This window comes from Dysidea avara, chromosome 12 (assembly GCF_963678975.1).
Source record: "Dysidea avara chromosome 12, odDysAvar1.4, whole genome shotgun sequence".
Taxonomy (NCBI): domain Eukaryota; kingdom Metazoa; phylum Porifera; class Demospongiae; order Dictyoceratida; family Dysideidae; genus Dysidea; species Dysidea avara.
This window is the reverse complement of record NC_089283.1, coordinates 16,171,345-16,198,134: the sequence shown is the minus strand read 5'-3', so window position 1 is coordinate 16,198,134 and position 26,790 is coordinate 16,171,345. Positions and strand designations below refer to the sequence as shown.

The 26,790-nt window shown below is 35.6% G+C and overlaps 1 protein-coding gene across 1 annotated transcript; it reads left to right on the top strand.

Annotated features, from left to right (window-relative positions):
- Nucleotides 1-2,180: 2,180 nt before the first annotated feature.
- LOC136241691 (uncharacterized) lies at nucleotides 2,181-15,163 on the top strand. The gene is made up of 5 exons (XM_066032953.1): nucleotides 2,181-2,287; nucleotides 10,409-10,489; nucleotides 10,918-11,102; nucleotides 14,346-14,520; nucleotides 15,008-15,163. The coding sequence occupies exons 2-5, from the start codon at nucleotides 10,426-10,428 to the stop codon at nucleotides 15,022-15,024; spliced, it is 441 nt and encodes a 146-aa protein (XP_065889025.1). The 5' UTR covers nucleotides 2,181-2,287; nucleotides 10,409-10,425; the 3' UTR covers nucleotides 15,025-15,163.
- Nucleotides 15,164-26,790: the final 11,627 nt, after the last annotated feature.

The window sequence follows — 26,790 nt, the reverse complement described above, 5'->3', positions numbered from 1 at the left end:
GTTAATGTACAAACTCAATCATGAGTATATTCGTACATATGTAGTTAGCTACTTATTTACAAATTTATATAATTGTTAAATAAATCAAGAGATGGAGCTTGGATAATATGATCATCTAGTTGGTTCCATAATTTTATTGTAAAAGGAAAGAAGGAGTTCATATAAGCATCTACCCTTGTTACATCTAGTTGACTTTCGTAGTGTAACTCAGTGGTTTTATCTGATTCCTTATAAACCACTGAAAGCTCGTTCTGAAACAATTAATCTATCTCACTACCTATTTTCAGCTGATTTTTAATTAACAAAACTCGATTGTGCGCTTTTTACACATAGTTGGCGTTTTTGTTATAACTCCATGACTGTAATGCGATTTCTTTCAAACCACAAAAGGTTTGCACTACAGATAGTTACTCCATATACAGACCGAATTTCAAGTATTTTGTAAGGTGGTTCACCCTGGAGGTGTGACAACAAGTTGCCTTTGGATTTTTGAAAAATCGCACATAACTCCCTTGTTCTTTGTCTGATCTATACTAAAATTGGACTGTAATTGTGTAGTAATATGGAATGTTTACCAATAATAGATTACAATCTTAGCCTACCTATTATCAAGTACAAACTTACATGAACTAAATTTTGATCTTGACAATGCATGCACTTTTTCTTTTGTTTGTCCTTGTTGTAATTGTAATAAGTCCCCCAAACCTCCCAACTTTGATCACCTGTAACCCTTGCTTTAAATGAGTTTTATATAATATAAGTAACTATAACTAATCTTAGTAACTCCTTACTCCTGGCCACTGGTACTGGATGCCAGTGGACCTTCAGCATACACTAGATTTTAAGGACCAATGTTTATACTGTACGTATCTTGTTGTATGTATGCTGTAAAGCAAATAATAAATAAATAATAACTTATGTTCCTACAGCCCTCTAAATTTTAAGTGAATCAAAGTACGCGCGAGTTATTACAATTTTTCTAAAGTGTGCAAGATGAAGAAGAAGAAGATAGAGAAGAAAAGTTGAAGAAGTATAGAAACATTAAAAAAAAAAATTTTTTTAACAAGTAGAAATATACGTACATACTGAAAACTACACCATACTACTACTTATTACCTAACTATATACTTATTACTACCTACGTACTTAACTTAACCAATGTCAAAGTCAGGAAATTCGTCATCAGCAGTAAGCGAATACTGGCGGGGTATCATTTTTGCATTGTACCTCCACAAAGTCACAGACAGTTGCTGGAGAAGTTGGCGCCTAGCAAATTTTTGAGGTAAACCATTTCTAACAGTTGTTCTGTCAGCTATGGATCCTAAAATTGATAGGGCATATGGTGACCAAACACCAAAGGTCTCACATACAAGAGGGATAAAATCTCCTCCAAGACAAGTTGAAAAAGTACAGCGTCGAGCTATCCGTCTCCTCCCATCATTATTATAATTACATGATAAATCCTATACTGAGAGGCTGTCAATACTATCCTTACCATCATTGTTGTATAGATGCCAGAGGGGTGATTTAATTTTCTATACAAAATTCTTAACGACTACTGACTTTACTAATCTATACCCCTACTCCACTACTACTACCAGGGGGCACCACTTTAAATTGTTCAAGCAACATTCAAGTTTGTTATATACAGATCTAATTACTTTATGAACAGAGTGATTAATGATTGGAACAGTTTACCTACCTCTGTTGTAGAAAGTACTTCAATTAACACTTTTAAATCGCTGTTAGATAATTTTATTTATTAGATTTTAGATGTACTTTTGTATAATGCATTGATCGGGTATACAGGCTTTGCCTTTACCCGTATTTAATCATAATCATAAAAAAGATAAGAGGAAAAATACGAAGAAAATAAGACGACATTTGAAGGCGCGTATCTCAGTGATAAATGGGTGGATCCACCTCAAATTTGGAACGGAAGGTGCCCTATCACTTGGGAGTTTCCACAGCAAAAATGGTTAATTTCCATCTTCCAATTATTGCGCTATGGATGCGTGAAGATGGCGTTCTCTTGGTTCCTTAAAAATAATACACACTTGTCTGTCGCGCGCCCGAAGTAGCTTGTACTTGGCCGCACGACACACTAACGTGTGTCTTGATTAATAACGTCACAACAACAAGAGTTATAAAAGAGTTAGCTATAGCTCTATAGGTGTACACTTAAATTGTGACGAAAGCCAATCGCAACTATTATTGACCTGGTCAGAAAGTACATCTCCAAGGTTGTGCGAAATCAAGATTCAAGATAAGGGGCAGAAAGAACTGAGTAAGATCTTTACGCATGTTACTCACAACACATTAATTTTGCCAGCCATGCACTGTACGTCGAATGTGACGTATGAGCACAGATTGTGATCTAACTTGAGTCTTCACTGTGTTTGTAACTACAGAAAATTGACCAGTTTTGTAAGTAAGCAGTTTTCCATAGCTGCATTCTGAGCTATATGTATGGCCACTGTTGAGTGGCGAACTGGCGATCAATAAAATGGAACTTATCCGCAATGAAGTCATAATTGATAAAATGGCCGTGTTTATTGTGGGCACTTCGTTTGTTATCAATAAAATGAGCTTTGTTTGTTGATTTCACGACATGGAACTATTGGATAATAAAGGTAAAAAGCTAGTTAGCTAACGTGATGTGGCGATGAGAACAGACGAAACCAGGCTTAAGTTTGCTATCGACGCACAACTATGCATGCGCATTTGCCTTGTAATTAAGTATGTATGCCTCACTTTTCCCCTTGCTGAAGTATGTAAACGTTAACATAGCGAATCGCCATCTCTCCCAATAGCATCCATGCACACTATCGGCCGCCATTTTATGCTATGGCGTCATTGTGGATAAGAGTTAGCTAGCTATAATTATCAAACATTAGCTATAGCACATAGCATTTTCAAGTATTTGTCAACCAATTGCAAGTTCCCTCCCCAGAATAAGATTTGCACTTGTCATTGAAAATTGAGACAATAGGAGATTTGCAGCTTTGTACACAGTTGTTCACAGGGACTCTCATCATGCATTGCGGTGGACCAGGGGCGGATCCAGAGTCTGGAAAGAGAGGGGGGCACCTTGCTGAAAAAAGTTGAAGACCAAAAAAAAAAAAAAAGGTCACAACAATAATAGCTAGTTATCCTTTACCAAATATATTATATCACGTATGTTATGTAAAATAAAATCCTATTTATAGCTTCATAAGTAAGCTGCACTGCCTCATGAACATTGTGACTGCTTTATTAGAGTAATTGACTGCTCTATTAGAGTATCTCGATCTTGTATGCAATTTCTTGAAAGGGGGGGGCATTTGCCCCAAATGCCCCATCCTGGATCCGCCATTGTGGACTGCCTTATATTTTTGGTTTCATTATTTAGCTAGTACCAGTATTCACTGTGAAAAATGAGGGATATAAGATGGTATTTTCAGTGGCTTATTGAATACAAAAAAGCTTGATATAATATGTAGTATACTAACAATCATATGTAAGGTTTTAGTTAATGTGTTAAACATACTGAAACCACATATGTGATGGTATAGTGTGGGCATTATATTAGATATAAGCTATTTCAGGTAATGTGGTAAATAAACTGAAACCATATATGTAATAGTATAGTATGGATTGTACTAAAGTATAAGATGAGTATAATGCAGGATATATATTAAGGCTTATTTGTATTCAATAAACCACTGGAAATACCATATTATATCCCACTTTTTTTGCAGTGATTCATATTAGATCACTATGTAGCTGTGTCATATTTAAAAAGTCAGTGGATACTGAGCTGATAGTCAGTTCAATAAGCCATACTGGTTATTGAACCGACAGTAAAACTTAGACAAAAAGGTCACTAAATAAAAAATAAAATCAACAAAACACAAAACTCAGCTAGGACTTAAACCCTGGACTACTGGAGCTTTAGGTAAGTGTACTAATAACTGTGCTACTGCTGCTAGCAATCCACCTCCCCTACTTTCCTATCTTAGAAATGTTACTCAAGTAGTAGTCTCAGTATATAATTATAATAAAAAGAATATAACCTAAAGGTGAAGAAGAAACCAAAGCTGAACCCAACCCTAATGCTAATACTACTTTTCGCGCCCCCTAAAGTCAATTGTTTTGGGCAACTACTAAACACAAAAATAAAAACCTTTCTGTTCAGTAACCACTTCCGTTTAAAAAATACATTAGTTTTTGGCATATATAAATATATATATATATATATATCTAACTATGTATTATACTAAGTGTCTTTAATAAATTTGAGACATTCCATACATCATCTCCTCTCATGATTCCATTAATGATAACTCTACAACCACTTGTCTACTGTTTCTATGGACTCACACATTATGAAATCACTATATGTGTGCATTAAAACCACTATACCTACCAGTGGTACATACTGACATTTGCATCGGTATTACTGACTAATGAAAGCGTAGCGTCATGCGTAGTGGTTGGCATGATGCAAACTCAGCATCTTGCAGCAATGATCAAAGCCTATGCTCACACCCCACACAGGCATTACACGATTCAATCACTGATGCAAACATCAGCATGTTCTATTTTTTACAGGCATTTAAGCAGTGCTCAATTAGGGTAATAATAATCATGGCTATTTTTCAGTCACCACTTTTTGGCTCTTGTTATGTTTTGAGGTTGTAAACTTTGATATGCAAGCCCCAATATAAAGACAGCATTTTCTGTACTTGTTTGTTTTATTGTCTTTTAACAACTGTGGAGATTTGTATTGTTATAGTATCCTTGGATGACCAAGGTCATGAAGGTCACATTCTACTCAAGTATTACGTGGGTCTCATCCAGTTTGTAGAGTATTTGGGTCTGACTCATACCTGTATGTGATGATAGATTGATTACATGTGACCAGTCTGGGAAACTGCTCTTATCGCCTATTTAAAAGTATCGAGAAACACCGGTTTAAGTATTTAGTGTGTTGTAGTTCACCAATGGTTGAAGCTATGTGTATCAAATTTTCACAAGTTTTACACCAATTCCTTACCTTCTAGAGCATCCACTGTGCAAGTAGCCAACAACTAAGTTTCCCGCCATTTTAGATAGTTTTTAAATGGAGGCTGACTTATCAGACGAGCTGCAAAAGGGGTGGGAGGCAGGGGGCCTGGAAGGTGGGAAAGATAGTGTTCAAAAACTGATAAGGAAGGCGCAGGGATAAATTAGGCCAAGTTTTGGGCCATTCAGGTCTCAAAATTGGCTAAAATGAAAGGAAATTTACAGCAGAGGTACTTATTCAACACCACAGAGCTGTAAAACCACATACAGTCATCCCCAGGCTGACCAGAATTGCATTAAGGCCCCACACTGCACGTATGGATTGCCACTGGGCTTGGGAAAAGCAGCCAGCAAAACCAGATCACTCTGATTTAATTGTGGAATTAGATATTTTATTCATGTAGCTTTGTGTCCTTGGTAAAAAATCGAATCTACTGACATGGACGATAAGACCAGTTTTCTCAAACTGGGTCACATATGTCACTTGAGGTCTCAGAGTGGATCAAAGTGGAGCAATGAGCTTATAATACTTTAGTCGTATTCAAAGGGGTGGTTTTGTTGGTTAGATATAGCCTTGTAAATGGTAAGTATATTATGCAATAGTCGGGAGATTGAAAACTGTAGTATGGGATTAGTCAAGCTGTAGCTTTGGTGGTTTGACATAATCACTGTAGGATTATATGGAACCACTCCCATTTGTTGGTTGCTCAAGCTCAAAAGTTTAATATGTTTTAGTGTTTGACAATAACTTTTGATTAATATGAACTTTACTGCATGACTATCCTACGCTCTTGTGCATAGATGATTTAAAGTAATCACACTGTACACAGTAGGGATCATGAATGTTGGCTTTTCTGATCAAACTTTCACCCTAAAACCAGCCTTACAATATCTTCATGGTGCCTTGGCAGTATTGATTTGGTATAACCAAGCCCAAAGTGCCTTCAGTATGACCTGAAATGCTTCCAAAAAGTTGCTATGAAATTTTAAAGAAAAATTATTCAGTGGAAATTTTCTGACTGACTGACTGACTGAAATACTGACTGACTGACTAATGCCTTCAGTCAAGTGTAACTTGATAATGGCTAAGGATACGAGCTTGATATTTTCACAGTTTCATGTCGCTTCATCCCTGAGACATGCCTTATGGCATAGCACAATATGTACAATGCATGCTTCATGTACTTACCTTTGTCCTCCTTTGTGTGCCATTTCTTTTTGCTGATAATCCAAGGTGTTGATTTGTGGTAGCTCGATGACTTCCCTTCATCTGCAAATGGGAACCGTCCATATTTTCTGTAGTGACTGGATTTATTTCAGAGGTGCTTCTCTTCCTGTTCTTTGTGTAACAGGCTGAACATTGTTTGTAGCAAAGCGTAATGGCCACTTCCACTTTTGAGTCAGTAATTGATAGGTTAGGCACGTGAATCATCCATATATTTCATGGTGACTGGATTGATTGCAGAGGCACTTCTCCTACTGTCCTTCATTTGTAGAACGTGCTGAACATAGTTGAAAGTGAAATGCAATGGCTTTTCCATGTTCAGATGTGCGTTCAGACAAAACATTAACTCTGGTGCCATTCTTTCTTTTGATTCAGTATGTTCAGTATGCATGAGTTCACCAGTCACAATGATGTTGCAAAAAGTAAACAAACAAGTATAAGGAATTATGAATTTAAAATCATAGACATAAAAAGTAGGGAAACAAGGGAGGTCACCTACAACTGCAGATATACTAGTGGCCATTTAATCCATAATTCAGTCTATTCTATGATCCCCAATCGAACTTATTAACTGCAGCCAGCATTGTACTTGAAATGTACCTTTTTGTTCACATCTCTGTATTATATAAAATTAATGGGTTAGATTATACTGTTTTGCAGTGAAACTTCTAAAGTGAATATAATTATATACAGTCTAATTATCTCATGGTGAATATATTTGGGTATGTTTGATATGTAAACAAATGCAGTTTCTATGAAATGAGCTAAAGTTGAATGTAAACCAAACATATAATAATGTCTCCAGACAGGTAGGAAATAAAAATATATCCAGTCAACACTTAGTTACTGCCTCATTTGCTAAAGGGAAATGTCATATTTGTAATGTAGTTACCATTTGTTGTTTCTGAGAATTGGTTGTTTCCAAGAATTGACTTCTTGTAAGGTTCATGGCTGACTTAATTTTATTATGTTTAATGGTCTAAATCATTAGTGGGCTTACATGCATTATTGTGCATGATTTTGATTGTCTTATTGTTGGTAGCTTTCGTATGCCCTGAGGAGATTGTTGAACAGTAAGTACTGTACTACTAGTAGCAGATGGCCTTCTGGCCAGTGCAGTGTCTTTGAGCATTTTCAATGGCCTGCTTGAACAGAACCCTTGTGATAGTTGGGAAGAAACAGAAGTGAAATGTATTCCCTATTTAGCCATCTTTTGTGAGCTTCAAAATGTGAAATGCAAAACTATAACTCACTGGTTTCACTAGGAACCAGATTGTATTCCACATTAGTGTAAAAGTAGTGTACTTTGTTTTGTAAATGTGCTTCTTAAAGTTTTGGGTGAAATTAATGTATAAATATATTTCATAATAGTAGCAAGGATTCCACAGTGACACTATACTGTTGATATGTAATCTGTGGTTCCAACTTTCTCTGGTATGCAGCTGAGTTTGTTCATGCAGTTCCCCATAAACACTATTATAAGGCTGCACAGGATGTGGACATAACACATGAAGTTACAGTGGAATAAATGCATGGCTGCCTGTGAGGTCATGTATGTGTTCAGTAGAGCAATTTATTGTTCTTGTCTTGCACATTTATCACTATCTGTCACACAACTTTGCTACATGAATCATAATTTCATATAAGTATTCAGAAATTCTGTTTTAACTCTGCCTGTTTCTCATTGTGGTATGATTCACAACATCAAAAGTGACAATAGAGATGCATAAAATTTATTTGTGCGGTGTGTGGGTTTCATAGTTGTGTAAACCATTCTGGTAGTTTCTGACCTCATATAAAACAATACTTTTTCTTATGGAAGCATATAGGGTTGGGCATAACAAAGGTCTTTGTACATTTATCACTATCACTCAAACAAGTCTATCTGTCACACAACTTTGCTACATAAATCATAATTGCATCTTTTTGTTGTGATGTTGTAAAGTAGTATTGTATGCAGATGAGTTATGCTAAAATTGTGTAAAAATCGTAACCATGCCCAGCAGCATTAGAAAGCTGAAACCTGATTTATACACGAATGTGCTGTACCACCCAACAAATTGGAATTACTTTCATCTAAAAGTACTGTTTCCTATTTAACTGCTTAAAGTTGTCCTTTTATTACCTGGTAGAAGCTAACAAGTTATTCTTTCAATCATGGATGTGGAGATATTGTGTACTTGATGTATTTTCACTTACATTTTCACCACAAATGTAATGTTGTCTATGTAAAGCTACCTTGGACATTTTCCATTGTTTTAGTCAGTTTTTAGTTGTGTTACAGTAAATTACATAAGGTAGAAGGAAGAGGTGATGGCTATATATATTGTAAGGAAGAATCTAAATACAGTCATTCATATGCTGAAAATTCAGAATGGAGAGGGAAATTTTCACTTTAATTTTTGGTGCCAGACAGACACTAATTGTGGTCAGACACAAAATGTATCTTCTAGGAAATGTCAGGATGTTTAGTCAGTGTATTCATAGTTTGTGTACTCTTTAGCTTCCTGTGAAAAAGGAAATAGTATTAATGTACTTACCTCTTAATTAAACTGCATGACCATATAAATGTTGTATGCAGCATACTAAGTGCAAAACTTACATTTATAACCTACTGTATGGGTTACTGTGAAGCATACAGGTGATGTGGTATCTGTTATAACAAATACCAACTGTCCATACATCCTCACATAACAAGTGGGCTAATACCTTCACCCACTACTGTGGGGTACTATTCCTACCTCCAGGAGGATTTGTCTACCTACTCATCATGTGACTCATGGTATCTGGATAGTGCACCACTGGTTAGGCATGGCTGTGTGTGAATGGCAGCCAAAGCTAAAGTCTTCTTTGCCTGGCATGCTGAGTAATCCTGATCACCTGGCATTTGTTGATCACACTCATTAGTCAGAAGTTGCCAAACTATTAGTCATGTCCATACAACATTTGTATACCTCATGTCTTAATTGAGCAAGCAATACTGTAATTCAAATAGGAAAGATCTGTACCTTAAAAGTGTTTTGATTTCAACTATTAATTTCATGTGACTTAAATGAGAGGAAGTATAATACATAGCTATGTAATGAGAACATAAGAAGAACATTCTCTACAGAGATTCTCATAGTTGGTATGATAGTAGACTGAAGCTCTCATGTAAAAAGCTGCTCTCTAAAATTCATTGTTGTTTCAGAATATCTTATGGGCAGAATTTTTAGTGTGGGAATTAAAATTGATGATTTGGCGGACACTTACAAAATCAAATTTTGCCATATTTATATTATTAGTGTTTCTAATATTTTTACTCATTGGACAAGCATGAGAGAAGCAAGACTGAACCATAGATTATAGAGGAGTGCATAAGTTCTTATAATGTATTCTTGCACGGAGAATGTTCCTGATCACTTTGTTTCCTTTTGCTACACTGAATATATCTCTGTCCTCTCACATGAAAAAGAGTTTTCCAGTATGCAGGCCAATGAGGTAATTCGGCTCTTTGTAAATGAGACGAGAAACAAAAGCCACTCAGCTAGCTTGAGATGAATTTCATCATATTAAACTCTTGTAATTATCATTGAGTAAAATTCCAAATATTCTACTCGCCAAATTTTCAGTTTATACGGTATATTGCTGATTGCATTATAGGCAACTTCAGAATAGTGAAACCTGTGCTGCTCACTAGTGCCAAATATAATATATAGTAAAAATTTTCTTGGAACAGCAAACATTGTTAGATTATTGGATTAGAGAGGGGCTTCACTGTGTAAGATTGGCTTCACCAGTTGTGAATTCTTACATGCATGCCATTGTACATGTGTTCAGTGTAGTTGGTATTTGTATGTGTACAATATGTATGTCATTGACTCTACTGAACAACTACTGTATGTACCATAAGAACAAAAAAAAACTGCAGTAATGACCAGTACATACGGTAGTGGGAGATGAGTACATGGACATCATAATTCTTGAAATTCCTTTCTTCTGTACGTAAACTGATATAATATAGTCTCTTCCATTGCATGACCTTTATTCTTTATTCAGCAGTTGGCTGTGCTTCTTTAGTACATGTTGACTGCCATACACTTATACATGTTACATATTTGAAGCTGTTTCCAAAAGTATTGTTTTAAATTGTAATAGTTTCTCATTCTAGCACGATGGATAACATGATGTTACTCTTGCTGGTACTCCCATTGGGTGCATTTAGTTATAGTTATGACTGTAAGTAATACATATGTGTGAATCCATTGTAGTTACAGAATAGTTCAGAAATAGTGTATTTTGTAGATTAAATTGATCTAAGTAAGGGAATATTTTGGTGAAAGAGCTGATAAAATTAATGTAATCACATGGAATTTCCCAAAACAACTATCCAATTATTTGTAGGTATGTTGTTCTAGAATAACAACTATTAACAATCAGAGATGGCTAAACTGGTTTTGCACATCTTTGGTAAGGACATTATCCTAACCGGGGAATATTTAATTGGAAAAATAATAGTCTGTGTAAGCACGACCAAATTATTATTCTGGCCACACATTTATTTGTTATACAACCACACTGGCTTCCATTGGTCACACATGTCTTGATACTGTAATTATCTGCATTTAACTTCACTGGTTTATGGACACTTTGATTTGTGATTGCAGGTTTGGGGAAACCAACTGTGAACGTAAACTGCACTACGGACCATAAAGCACATACACATACTATTAGTATATTTTGGCAACTGGATCCACCTCAAAATCTAAGTATCACACAGGAACAAATCTCATACCGCTTGGCAGACACTAGAGCAGATATTGAATGTCAAAGTACTAACAGGACTGTGGCTGTAAGTTGCATCATGCTATACTACACACAATGTATTAGCAATTCATATGCATACAAGTGAATAGACTTGAACGCTCTATTAGAATCTGTGTAGATGTCACTTAAAATTACATATTGTGTAAATGGTTTGAAGAAAGTTATACTTTTAGTCCAGTAGAATAAGTGGCTTTTTTGGCTGAACCTTGCAATATGGTCTATAGTTTATTTTATGCCACAAATATTTCTCCATACTATGGACAACTCAAACCACCTGCTGGACCTCCGTCAGCATTGGGCAAATTGGGATATTAACTCAGGAAATTCTAGTACTTTGGACATTCCATGCTAAATTATCAAAGAACTTAAAATATTAACCCACTGTTTTTAGATTTCTTCAAATTGGCATGAAGACGGTGCATCATGAGTCAAAGTCATATACCAAGTTTCATTTGATTCCTTTGATCTCATTCCGTGTTATTCCTGCTTGTTTTACTGGTATTTTACTGCATTTGTTATTGTGCAATACTTCTACTATTCAACTATACAATGAAACCTGTCCAACTGGATCACTGTACTGTATAATAAGGTCACCTGATTTAAACTGACCATTGTAACAGTCTCCTAATTGTGTCATTCATGTACACAGTGAATAGAGCACATGCAAAGTAGTAAATGATGGGATCCATGACAAAATAACCAAGCTGCAGACAGAATAGCCAAACTGTGAAGTAAATCACCAAACAATTGCTCCAATAATTAAAATATCAGCTGGACAAATATTTTTTACTTTTAGTTTATAGCTAACTCTGAATGATACAGTTGTAGTACCACTACACCCTTTGCACAGCTTGACTGTTATGGATTTGTTGTAACCAAGCACTGTCCCTGTATACCACTGCACTTTATAGAACACCGACTGTATATGTACGTACATGTACGCATTCAGCATGCACTATTATGAATTATTTGTGAAACCAAATTTGCACCGCATATGTGTGCCACACACATACATGTGGCAGGCTGTTGCTGACCCCAATACTGATATGCTGTTGATAAATGCCAATAGAGGAAATCATTAGTGGAGCAAATAGGTTGTAGCAGGAAAGACTAATTTTGTTCATGCAAAATAATGCAATGGATGCTCTTAAAGGCTGGATTTGTGTCTTCCACATGCAATTGCCAATTGTATGAATATTCAACTTTGCTTCTGAAATTTTTCTTCCTCCAATGTTCTATGTTATGACTCACAGCTGATGAAATTTCAGTTAATAACTTATTTCAAATCTAAATCAAGTTATGAATCATTAAAGTGGCAAAATTTGGTGTGTGGAAGACCTTCTTGCAAATTTGGACACAAAATGGCTAGTACACTGAGCACTTTTATATCATCGAAAGTTCTCTCTTGCATGCCAAATAGTAAGGTTACCAAAATTCTCATGCAAGAAGAGCAGCATGCAAGTGTAAGAGAATAGCACACCTTAAAGAATTTGATTTGATGTCCATTTCAGTGAAAATAACAAAAGGTACAGACAGAAGTGATTGAGCAACTTCAGTATAAAAGGCATGTCATGATCTATTATCTGTACATAAAAAATATTGTTAAGAGGTACCACACAGTCATACATACATGTGTACGTATCCTATATAAAATATAGCTAGAGGCTCTCACAACACTATTCTGGACACCTTAAGACTCCACTATACTATTCGTATTGGAAAGTTGTCCTGATCTCAGAGGCTTATTTGTATGTATGTTTTATACAAATATGACCTTAGACAAAACAATATTCTGGTTATCACAGTGTCCACATTTCAGGGTATATGGGAGCAGCTACTGTACTGCATGGATACCACCACATATAATGTCCCAAATAAGGCATAACTTCCATTATTCCTTGAAAATAGTCTAAGTGAGCTAGATGATACTGGAACAGGTGTGAAGAATCTAAACACCAAGCAGTTAATAAGCATAGATGAAGAACACACATATGCTATTCACTGTATAGTGAGTGCTTTGTGACATACTCTGCAAGTATATAGCAAGTACTAGTTATTGAGCTTACATTTGATGATCTACATATATGTACATTAACTTCTTTATGTATAAAACTCAAATTCTATCTTTAGCACCAATGTTATGGAACATTTTATAATACTGCACCTGATAAATTATTTGCACTTCATGGACTTCAGCTGGAGAAAGGGTGTATTAGCCGAGCTTTTCCACACCAACAAAAAACCAAAAAGAGGCAAATAATTATCACCAAGACACTTGATTTTATCATAATGATTTACGTAGAAGCATTCAACAGGAAAAGGCCAGAATTAAATTTCCTACCAGAAAACTGTGTTTTTTCTCTCGAGTCTAAAAGTAATGATAACCATTATAGTATAGCTTAGCTAACTGAAACAAGCATTAAAAAAAAAAAGAAGCAAACTTAAGAAGGTCAAGAGAGCAAATGTGACTGCATGGGCCTGTGAATTTAAGGCATGTGAGCACATAAAATTGCCTACTTTTCGAACTTTAATCACCTATAACTTTATGTACTAATGTGCTATAGCTTTGAAACTTTACGCAGGTATTAAGCAATTGATTGGCTTTATAATAAAAGTAGCAGAATGCAAATATTTTACTCCAGTACAGCTGAGATATGTCCTGTTGTGTGATAGGGTGTAGTTTGTGCCCACAGAGCATATGACAGTTATTGAGACATACGTAACTATGGTATGCATAATGATGCTTTCAGTGGTTTATGGAACTATTTAATAATTATACATTTTTCCATTAATTGTAATACCTCACATTTGTTAAATGGTCAGGTTATCAAACCATTTTTGGTAAAACTGAAACCCATAGAAGCTATTTTGTGAAATTTATATGGTTGCTATGCAGCTAATTAAACTTTGGTTGCTATAGCGAAATTCCCAAGGCTGACACCTGTCCAGCAGGTGGAATATTGTTTTAGGTATACAGGACAATCCAAAAGTGCATTAAAATAAACTATAGACCATTTTGCAAACTTCACCCTGCTGTCTGCCAGACTATTTTGAATAATCAGAGGAAAAAGAAAGAGGCACCAAAAACAAAATCCTGATGGTAGATAGATAATGCATAAATACTGATGGGATGGTTGCTAGGGAGAAATCTGTTCACATAAATTCAAGCAGCTACCTTAGATGAAAATCAAGGTTTACCCCACCAAATGTTTTGTGCCATGTTCACATGTGTATTATACTGTCAGTTACTTACTTGTGTATCCATCAGAATGACTATAGTAAAACTTCAGATGATATCAGTGAAACACATCAGTTAAGCTATGTGATCTCCACAAATTATCAGTATTATAAGTCTTGTAAAGTGTTGGTTTTCTATGATGATTTTGACGACCCTTTCCAGAATTTTAATATCACTACTACTGTAAAAGAGTGTCAACTTGAAGGTTAGTTATAAGCAAGAGTTCATAATAAAAGCACATATTTTTATGTAGAAATGTTTCATTATCAGCACAGCATAAAAATACCATCAGTTAGTTTCAAATGTCTGTGATTTAGACCATGTCACTCATGTGTAGCTCATCCTGTAAATACAGCAGACACGTAAATACAGATCTCTAAGTGGTAGGTATACTGCCACTTCACTCCTTTACTCTTACATGTGCATAGAACATGTTAAAATTTTGATGCACAATAGTTTTCATGAATTGGACAATCCAGTAGGGACTCATGCACATGAAAGTTAGGACTTTTCTATGCAAAAATATCTCCCAAAACCAGCATAGTTTGTAATGCTGTATATAGTACAAAGTGGAATGGCTATGTCACTTTTCAGTCAGGATGCATATTCCAATATAACTTAACCATACAATGTTGAACATTTATCATTCCTCTGCACTATCATACTTGTTACTATATTTTATCGCTTCTTAGATGCCAGCAGAGGATAATGACTATATCATTCAGACTTAAGTAACCTACAATTTCTAAATAACGATTATGCTACAACATAATACTGTATGTGTAACCATTCAAGATGTGTATGTATTTCACATTACTATTATGTATAATATGATTTAGTTTCCTGCATTTACGTACACAGTATGTACGTACCTCCATATAAGTGTCTGGCTGACATCCATGTATGTGCACACTGTACCTTAGTGCTACTACAGTATGTTTTGAAGATTTGCATTGTGAAATATACAAGGTAGCTAGTATGATTTAATTTTTAATGAGTGTATAATAGCTATACAACAGGGATGTGTCCACTGTGGTCAGCAGTGGTCGGAACCAGCCACCACTACCACTCAACAACCACTGGAGATTCATACATTTTATCCTGTCTTGTAACCACCACTACTTTAAACCTGAACACATCCCTGATATACATGCTGTCAATTATTCAATTTCAAAACTGTACATCATAAAGTAAGGTAGTACTGTATATTTGGGATCGTGCAGTTTTGGGCTTTCTTGCTTGCCCAAAAATATCCAGCCTCAAATTTCCTTCATAACAGCTTGGCAGTATATTGGTTAGACATAGCCAAGCACAAAAATGCCTTCAGAGTAACCCCAAACCCTTCCAACAAGTTTCTACAGAATTTTAAAAATTCCAATTTAACTGAGTTTTCTACTGACTAACTAACTGATGACTTCAGCCAAGCATAACCCGACAATGAATAAGGCCACTCCAAATAAATTCTCCGTTTCCCGTCCTGCACTCAAGCATATTTGCATGTGGGCGAGCGGTCCATTTCCAATATTCATTATAAGATTAACAGCTTTTTAAGCCATTATTTGTCTGGTAAAAGGCTGCATAAAAGCATGCATAAGCTTATTCCTTCCTTTTTAAGTAACAAAAATAGCACAAATGTGAAGTTTGTGTTGACTTGATAGCACTGTTGACAAGTGAGCTGACATGGTTTCAAGTGTCAACTATCAAAGTAATAGCTATGTCAGTCATGATAATTATATAGGAGGAAGTAAGAAATAAGGGCTGTAATCATATGGCTACACTATTAATTTTAATGAAGTTTAAGTGAAATCATTGTTTGTTGTCAATGTTGAACTTGCTGGTAACAGGCATTTCAACAGACTTTCTGAGAAGTTGGCGATTCAAAATCCTACCACAAATAATTGTTTTTCACTAGACTACCTGGACACAATTGGTATTATCATAATACATTGCAAGTTTAAACAATTACATTGGTAAAAATTCTCCTCAACATGGGTACTCTAATAAAGCAGTCAAAATATAAACTATAAACTACTCTAATAAAGCAGTCAACCACTCAAAACAATATGAGGGAAACCTGTCTTATTTCCCTTGACACAGCAGATTTAAATAACACAAAGCTACATGAATAAACTAATTTTATAATCAAAATCAGCTGGGTTTGAGTAGTCTGCTACTTTTCCCAAGCACAGTGGCAAGCCATATGAGCGATCTGGGAGCTCTGGCCAACTTGGGGATGGCTGAACAGATATTTGGCATTTAATAAAGCCCTGTACTGTAAATTTCTTCCAGTTTTGGAACCTGAATAGCCATAATTTGGCCTAATTAATTCATCCCCACATATCTTGTAAGCAGCCTCTTGCCCCACCATCACTATTGGAACTTGTCTAATACAGCCAACCTCAAGTTAAAAAAAGTATCTAAAATGGTAGGAACTTTGCCGTTGGATACTTATAGAGTTGATGCTCTGGAAGGTATGGAATTGGTGTAAAATGTGTCACAGTGAAAATTAAAAAGAAAGAAAATGCAATAGCTTTAACTGACCACTGGCAAGCTACAACACAATTACTTAGGCATCATTATTATAATTATTCCTTGTTCTCCATCACTGCCCACATCAATTTGCACCTAATTTGAATAATCATGTGAATGCACTATTTTATGATAGAAGAGGACACATAGTAGAGTAACGAAGTTTTAAGCAAGGATCTTAGAAAGAGTAATACTATATAGCTATGCCTTTCATTCATCCAGCTGTACCAAACAAAGTTATGTTTATACAAATGAATATACCGTGTGTGCTAGAGTTCCATTCTTCTCCTCTTAGTGGATTATCCTGTAAATTCTTGTCCTCCTCAGACCCCCCTAGCAGTGTCCCCTAGATTCCAGCTGCCCATAATATATATTATGGTTATGGCTATAAGTCACATATATGCAGTTGCTACTTGCTGCAACAGTTACACAGTGAGGTTTTAATATCTAAAAATTTCCTTTGGCTAGACTCCCAACAATGACATCCGGTATGACGTTGTTGCTCTACTGTGTAACCTGTTTAACTTGCTCCACCCCCTCTGTTTTAGAAGCTCCAACTTGAGAACATCATTGCTTGTTACCTACTTGAAAAGGACATCTGGATTCAGTGAAATAGACTGGTGGACTGGAATGGGTGGAATGGAACAGTATTAAGATAATTTCATCTGGTGGTAACCTCTTTATAGACCACTTCCCAACGAAGACCACCTCTTTATAAGGACCATTTTACTTTAATACTGACAACTACGTAACTACAAAAATCATACCTTTATCATTGACTTGTGGAATTCCTGATTAATTATAATTCCCTTTAACTGTAATTGGCTAGTAATCTGGTGCCCTTTTCAAATCAGTGTAGAGGAGAAAAAGGCGGCCAAATTACTAGCCAATTAGAGTTACAGGTAGCTAGGAATGCAGCAAGGCTGCACCAATTAATGATAAAGGACCAATGTTATATAGATTATCTCGATCTTTATTAGTATTTTTCATTGTATAGTTAAATTTATATATTCTTGTTCTTCCTAAAACCTTTTACAGCAAGCTTTTCCTATTACATGCACTGTAGCTCTGCTCTATTTACATCTTTCTGTATATTTGTACAGCCAAACTATGATGATTTCACTTTGGTGTTCTTGTTAAAAGCCCACAAGTTCAAATTTTGAAGGGGGTTTCCGGAACCCCAGGTACCCCCCCCTCCCCCCAATAGCTACACCCTGGAATTCATCTGTATGTGTATACTGTATCTTGTTTACAGATTTAGAGTTCACTTCCACTGACCTATATAGTCAGCAGGTACAATGTAATTCTATACCAAACTTTCTTAGTCCCTGGCCTAAGAGGCAGTACCAAAACTAAGATCACTGTGACAATCACAACTTCGCATATCAGTTCAGCAACAATAACCTAATTAAGGAGTAGCCGGAGGTTATGTGCATGCAACCTACAATATAAACATTGGCCAATGTCATTGCATACCATTAAACTGAGTTACAGTATATGACAAATTTTATAATTGTGCAGAGAGTACTGAGTATACAACTATACAGTGCTGTCAGGCATAATGAATGGCTTACTGTCAGGGGCGTAGGGAGGGGGTTCCGGGGGGTTCAGGAACCCCTCCTGTAAAATTTAGACTTCTGCAAGCAGGATCCTAACACACCATTTAGTGTGGCAGGACAAAATGAGTGAGCAATATAGTGTAATGGCACAGCACAACAATTGATAAAACTTATATTCATCTCTCAGGGAAGGATTTACAGAGGTAACATGAGCCCTCTTCAAAACTTGTTAAAAAGATCGATATACTCTAATAGAGCGGTCAGGTATATACTCTAATAGAGCAGTCAGGTATACTCTAATAGAACATGCATTTAAATATCCATGTCCATATGAAGTTTTTCAGACATTCCAACATTAAATGCAAAACTTAGCATGACCTTATACTGCTATAGCTTTAGTGTGCAGTGTTTAAAGATATAGAGCTCCAGTAATTTATCACTTGTGTTATGCAAAATGAATTCATGCTATGCATATTTGTATAGTATTATTGTTTTGATTGTCATTTGTATGAGTGGATTCATGGCTCCTATATACCACAGTGAGATATAACCATCACTTACAGATTACTATTGTCCAATAACCTTATAGTTGCCTCCTAGTGCTAAATTATCCCCAAAAGATTGCTATCTAACATCTTTATCCTTAATTAAAAATGCTCTATTTTAGACTTAAATATCATAAGTAATAAGAGGTGTGTCCACCTCAAAATAGGAGCCACTTATCATTGGTTCCATAGTTGGCCCTATTAATGAGGTTTTAACATGCTTCTTTTCATAATAAACAACAGAGAGAATGTACAATCACAGTCCTTTCCTCACCAAAGCTTGTGTAGTGTTGTGTAGTTGTAACATTAAAACTATATAAATATTATTGTTTGTTCTTAGATTTATAGTCTATAAAGCATATTTAGTATCTAATACTGAACCTGCTAGTGTGGAATCTTAAAGTATGAGGACACTCACATAATCCACATAGGCCACAAGATGTAGGGAACTAGGACACTTTCGGATGCTCTCCAAGTTGTACTGGAATAATTCACTATTGTGCGGTGATTAAAATGGGCTTTCCTACGGATTTAACATAAATATTTTCAAGGTAAATCATAATATTGTTTCTTCTCAAGTATATCCTAGCTAGTCAAACTGGAATTGTGAGAATGCCATGGTAATCTTAGTACTAAAATTGTTGAATAAATACAATGTTACTTGGCGAAATTTGTTGTTTCCAGTACATAGCTTCCAGGTATTGATTTTGATGTATTACAGATCTCTGATCTGGCCAAATTATATGTCAAGCTATAGCTATCCAGCATAGAATGTACCAGTTTCTCATTATCACTGTTTCTTGCAAGCAAGTTGATGTTCTTCTCCAAACTGGGTATAGTTGAGAAGTCAGTTGAGGCTCACACTGGAGCTGTACTGGCAGCAAGATGGTGTGGAGACTATATTGCTCTAGTATCTGGTGTGTGCATGTGTATTTGTGTATTCCATGTGATATGTATAATTATATTCTTTGTGACATTCTTTTGGTTTGTGTCATTTGTGTAAAGTTCCAGTCAAGTGGTTACTGGTTATACCCATCAGAAGTAAAAACCAATACTTTTAGTTGCATTTTGTGAGACCAGTTGGTTTTTATAATTGTGCAGGTATGTTACATGTTTGTATGGTTTATAGTACATACTGCAGACTCATATTGAGACTAGTTGAACTATCATACAGCACAGTACTAGTATGCATAGTAGGGTTCCCCCTCTCCCCAAAATGAAGGTTGCCTGCCAAAATGATGCCACTATACAATAAATATATCATATGCAACACAAAGCACCTTTACAGTAGTGCATCTAATGTCAAATCCAGTGTTAACCACAAGAAAGCACAGAAGACTGAACATTTTTTTTTGCAAACCAAAACCTTTATTTTGGTCTGCTTTGCTGCCTGACTGCCAGCTTGATCACAATAACAAGGCTAGAGGCCAGCACATAGCCACCGTTTAACACCACACTAAATTCAAGTGTGATATGTGGTTTTCTGTTAGTGTCTGCATTCTGTGCTTAGCCTTTCATTTATCTCCAATTACATGGTCATCTTCTTCGTGCAAGGAAACCTACTGAAGAATTAATTTTCTGTAGCGACACTTACCTTAGAAGAGCATTAGATGCCACAAAATTATTTGAAGCACTTATGCTACTGAAAACAAAGCATAACAATCATACCCTTAGGTGATCAGAACACGGTGGCCACACCCTTAAATGATTGGAGCATAGCAACCAGACCCTCAATAGTTTAGCTTTAATCAACTCAGTTTTACTGTTGATAATACAACATGGCAACTATGCCCCTTAATATATACTTGTTTGATAAATATACAGTAAACCCTTAGCCTCATTTCGTTCATCTGAATCAGAAAGACTGTTGTATTAGAGTATATTGAGTACAGGTGTATGTTCTATTAGAGCTTGCAACAGAGCTCTGAGTAGAATATAACGGTCAGTCATCAGCCATTTTCTGACCAAGTGATGCTGTTGACCAATCGCCGAGCAAAGGTTTCATAACTGTAATTGTTGTTTATTAGCATTTATAACATGTACATACTATGATGGCTATTATTATCATCATCGCATCGTTGCTTTCATTATCAATGCCATTCAATTGTTGTGTGAGGCCTTCATCTCTGTTGGACTGACTCAATACACATGCATAAGCTATCTCATGTTTATCTCAATTATTGATTCTCTGTTACAATTTGCGTGGTGAAGAAGTGAGCACTACACAAGCAACGCTTCCCATAAGTAGAAGAGAAAGCAATGCACAGTACACTATGTTTATGAAAACAGAAGTTTTCTTGCGATAAGTTGCACAAAGCCATATAATTATGTGTTGGCAGATTGTTCCAGATTGTAATGGTTTTTGTTGTAATCTCATAGCTACTCCTCAGGGCTTAACACTATGATTGTACAACATAGAAAATTAAGCAGTAGCCGGACTTGCATGTCTTGGCAGGACATGTGTTAAAATATTTGTGAGTGAGTTGTTTATAGAGGTCACACCACCATGGTTAACCAAGCTTAGCCAAGTCTGTCTTCAGTAGTTCCCTATCTTATCCAAATAGCTACACTGGTTATTGTATTGGTTCAAAATGATTTATCTCTTGCACACAGTACACATATTACTGACTGGGGCATAAACAAATGTTAAATTTTAACATTTGATCATTTTCATAAATTTTTAGATCATTTTCATAAATTTTTGTTAATGAATGTTCATATGTTGTTACACCCACTCAATTAGTCAAATCAATGACAAAAATGATGATAATTTTATTTCGCATTATGAGCATGCACTAAGCTGCACAAAGGTAGATTACATATATTTGTGAAAATTGTAACCACAAAATTAATAACTAATTTAAAAATAAACATGTTAAAAGCACAGTAAAAACATACTTTTAATAACCATAAAAATAGAGCATGGGTGGGATAACGAAAAGCTTAACAAACATTCTAATGGATGTTTGACATATGTTCGGGCTATTACTGACAATGTAATTAAATCTATGTAAAAGATATGTGAATTGGATTCAGTGGTAAGTAGCTGTACTGGTCTCAGATTCTTTTTAAAAATTCTTGGGGGTGGGATGGGAGGCATGCCCCTAGAAGACTTGTGCTTTGCACACCATTAGTGTATAACTCTGTCTTGTGGCCATGCAATTTCACAAACTGCCAATCAAATTTACTTTTAATTGGCCATCCTGTCCTAGCAATAAATTTCTGTTGTACACTGTATAAATGTATGGGCTTCAGTTATCTGAACAATTCACTTATCTGAACACTTTACCATTGCCTGAGACACATTGTGGCTGGTATAACTAGGATCCAGTATATTCTAATAAAGCAGTCATAGCCATTCATTCTAATAGAACAGCCAGACATGTATATCATAACTATGCTATAGTTTGCAAACTAAAATTATTGCATTGAACAGATGGTGGTAACATGTCAATGAAGGGATTTCCCACATACCTATGTTGTAATAGCTCCACACGATTTGTCATATATCTTTTTCACTACTTTTTATGGAATCCGATTTCAATTTTAAATTAGCACTACACATGCATACACTGGAAATGTGTATGCTTATTATTTAAGTGATGTTGCATATACGTACGTGTATACTAAATTGCATTCTTTCATCTTATTTTAATGACTTGCCCAGAAAAGCATCATCTAACCCATAAATAAAATTTTGTGCATAGGCCTCATAAACTTAATTATCAGTTTCTCATCTCCACCTGCATCGCCATTTTTTGTACTTCATCAAGGATTTTTGGACCACTGGTGACTAATGGAGGTCAATTAGCACCTTTTATAGTTGGTACCTTGGTAGAGCAGTCTAATTACATGCATTTTGAGTCATCTTAGCTAACTAATTCTGCTATCTATTCAGTAAAAATAAAATAAAAATCTGCCCTCCCACACAGCTATTTTGAGTACAGGAGGATGAGAAACTAACAATTAAGTTTATGTGGCCATATACGTATATTTTTAGCAGGTGCGGTCAGGCAACTTCCAAAAAGTTGCTAAGAACTTTAAAATTGACTGATTGACTAACTGATGCCTGCAGACAAGCAAACTTCTCTTACCTATAACAGCTAATTAGGCTTATGCGCTTGAGTTTTTCACTGTTGACTTCTTCGCTTTTCGCTGATAGCAGAATATGTCAATTTGCAGGTTGAAAACCATCTGTAATTTCTGCATCATGTCTCCAACAGCCAGAGTATGCAAATTTGTTGCAGGAAATGTATATAGCTTAGTATTGCTCTCTATAATTGTTCTCTTTAAAAGCTAATTTAAAACAGCTCTATCCATTTCTGATTAGTAATTAGTAGTGGTGCACATTTCTTCATACATCACACACATCTGGTGCTATTGTTCAGTGTTATAGAAGTTAAATTATATTCTGAAAGAAATGAACAAGCAGGTGCATGTATAAAAATTAGGAATCTTACATGCCATTCGGGATCAATACTATAAATAGGGACCCGCCGATTATGCTCATTATTTTACCTATTATGTATGCTATGCTACACTGCTAAAAAATTACCTATTATGCTTAAATTAATGTTCAATACTTACATTATGCTCAATATTTTTACCTCAGTTCCCATGTTTTTCTAATAACTCTGCACTTTAAGGGAATACAGTAAGTGGTTGAAGCACAGATTGTAAACCCTTGCTTGTCAAAATGCATGTCACAGAAAAGATCGATATTCTCTAATAGAACAGTCAACTACCTTATAATTTAAAAGTTACTGACTGTTCTATTAGAGTACATCGATCTTTTGTGGGATATGTATTTCGAAGAATTTATACTATTGCACAAGTTTTCTGCCTATTATGCTAGCATTATGCTCAATGCTTTCAGGCACCTATTATGCTTATTATTATGCCAGCATAATCAGTGGGTCCCATCACCTGAAGTGCCAAATTTAATTCCTACTGTAGTAGCCATGGGCTTCTTGGGCTAAAGTAGCAAATACATTAAATTTGCAATTCAAGTAATGATCCTTCTTGTTTTATGCACTATATTTATTGTACTGATCCCTACTATACTGTAGTTTGTAAAATTTTTCCTTACACTTATACTATATGAGGCAAAATTTGTTGGGAAAAGTTCAGGCTGAAAACTTGTTCAGTTTTTTTAGATTAACTTATATATATAATTATTATTATTTTAATAATCTTATTGGGTGCCTGTTACGTACATATAGCACATACAGTGCAAATGCTTGGCATTCACCAAAATGTGATCTGCCAAATTTTATCTTTTATCTGGCATAGTCGAATGGCCAAATTTTCTTTCCAACACTTTGTCTTCTTACCAACCCAATGAGCTTTATCCGAAATTATGTCACAGACATAAAAATGTGGGGACTCTTGTAAAATTTGTATGGGCTACTATGGGGAGAAAATTTTTGAATGGCAATATCTCAGCTGAGATGGAAGATATCAAGCTCTAACCAGCAGGTATGGTTATACGTAAATTAGCTGAAAGAATAGGAATCTAGTGTTGTTTTAAAAATCAACTGAAAACTGCTTTTATGTACTTATCGTAATTTCTTATAGCCATACCTGCTAGTTAGAGTTCATATCTTCCTCTGAGTCTCAGTGCCAATTTTTATGGCTGTGGTGTAATTTCAGATAAGGCTCATTATTGTGTAAATAATGGTTAACAAAAGATCACATGATATGATAATGACAATGTTGGTGTATCCTTGAAATAACAAGCAAGAGGTGTTTTTTACTCTAAATATATTTATACACCACCTACACACTTATATTTATGTACATACTTTGTCCATTCATATTTTTACAGTTGGAGAAGATGGTCAAGGTAAAGTGTGGTATTATTATATGTAATTTTTTTTGTTTGTTTGTCTTGTTTGTTTGTGTTTTGCTCTGTGTGTTGTATATGTACTTAGTTGGGAAGAACAGCTTATACTGATTACCTAGAGGATAATAAAAAAAATCACATGCTATTGCCAAATCGACACTTTTCACTGTCAGCAAAATAATATGAATGGGACACAAAGGAAGACACTGGTAAGTCCATGAAGAATGCATTGTACGTACTGCGGTATGCCAAAAGGCACCTGTCATGCCGAAGCGATGCCAAACAGTGAAAAAATCAAGCCCATAGGTTTAGCCGTTATCAAGTTACGCTTGTCTGAAGGCATCAGTCAATTGCTTACTTACTCAGTCTGTAGAAAATTCCGTTTAATAAATTATTTAAAAATTCTGTAGCAACTTGTTGAAAGTGTTTTGGGTTGATCTGAAAGCTTGTTTGGGCTTAGTTTTATAGAGCATATTTTTAGTATAATACAGACCCCATCCACTTTTGAATAGTACACGACAACCACTCTACAGTAAATCTTACCACTCTAGAGCATCAGCTGTAAAACACATGTTACATTGGTCAGGGGACTTTTGTATAAATATCTAGGCTAAAGTACTTCGAATATAAAAATTCAGCCAGAACGCTTGAAGCAGCTAGTAATATGAAGCGAATATATCTGTCAGGAAAAACAATCAATAACCAGACAGAGTGATCAATAATCCGGACAGTGGCCCTGAACTCAGTAACTACAGCTCCGATTCCGCCAAACTCTAAGGCATGTAACATCAGTCAATTTTTTTAGGGAAGACTGCATCAGTAGAAAACTACTGCTATTCAGCAGTGCCCATACATAACATACAATGTAATTACATACACATTAACATACATGCATATGCAAGTAAAAATTAGTTAAAATGAGGTTTATATAAGTGTTTAAGTTGTCCAAGAGTAGCTGCAGTGTAAATTGAGGTATTCAGTGAGTTCCAAATCTGCATCCCTTTATAGTAAAAACTATTCTTTCCATATGAAGTCCTGACTCTTGGCACAAAAAGGTGATGAATGTTTCTTTCAACATGGGAGGTAACGGTTGTAGTGTACTTAAATGTTTCTCTTAAGTAAGCTGGTGAGAACTGATGAAGAGTTCTATGAACAATGATGTCAGTATGGAATCTTCTACGTTCATCCAAAATATGGCACAAATATTTGTGTAGCTGGAATCAATGTACAAAACTTAGAATGAATACGTTCAAACTTTTTAAAGTTATGTACTATGGTCGTGTGTTGATAAAAATTTGGAGTCTCAACTATGTTTAGTTTGGAAGATACGGCTCATTGAAGTCGGTGTGTTTTGTTGACTACTATTTCCGGACATTGCTATTCTTTGGTTTTGGGAAGCCAACGTATTTACAAGATCTCCACAGCCACTCAAATGATGGAAACAGTTGCTGTGAACATTGTGTTACTGCTGTTTGATCCAGGTATAGTCCGTTTTGTCTGCAGCAACTCCTTACATGCCATTAACTAATGTTTTTGAGCAGATGGATCTAGTATACAGTGCATTAACATGCCATGTAGTCCAAATCTCTGCATGTATGATGGCTTTGAGACATTTTTTATAGTTTAATGATGTAAAGGGTACAATATGAAAGAACTGTCTTCAATTAGTAGGGGTGCTAGCTGGTTTATCCCACCATTTAAGGCATTGTAGTCAAAGTGCTCAACCTTTATAGAGTGATATATACATCACATATAACTGGACAATCTTTTCCCAGACACCTGTATAGCTGTCATATGGCTGAACCAATCAGTCTGATATTTGGACCATATAAGGTCTTGGCTAAAGTACTTCTAATGCAGAATATCAGCCAAAACACATTTGAAGCAGCTAGGAATATGAAGCACATACGTATAGAAAAACAACCAATAACTGGACAAAACAATCAATAATCTAGATAGTGGCCCTGAAGTCTGTAACAAAAACTCTGATTTCCCTG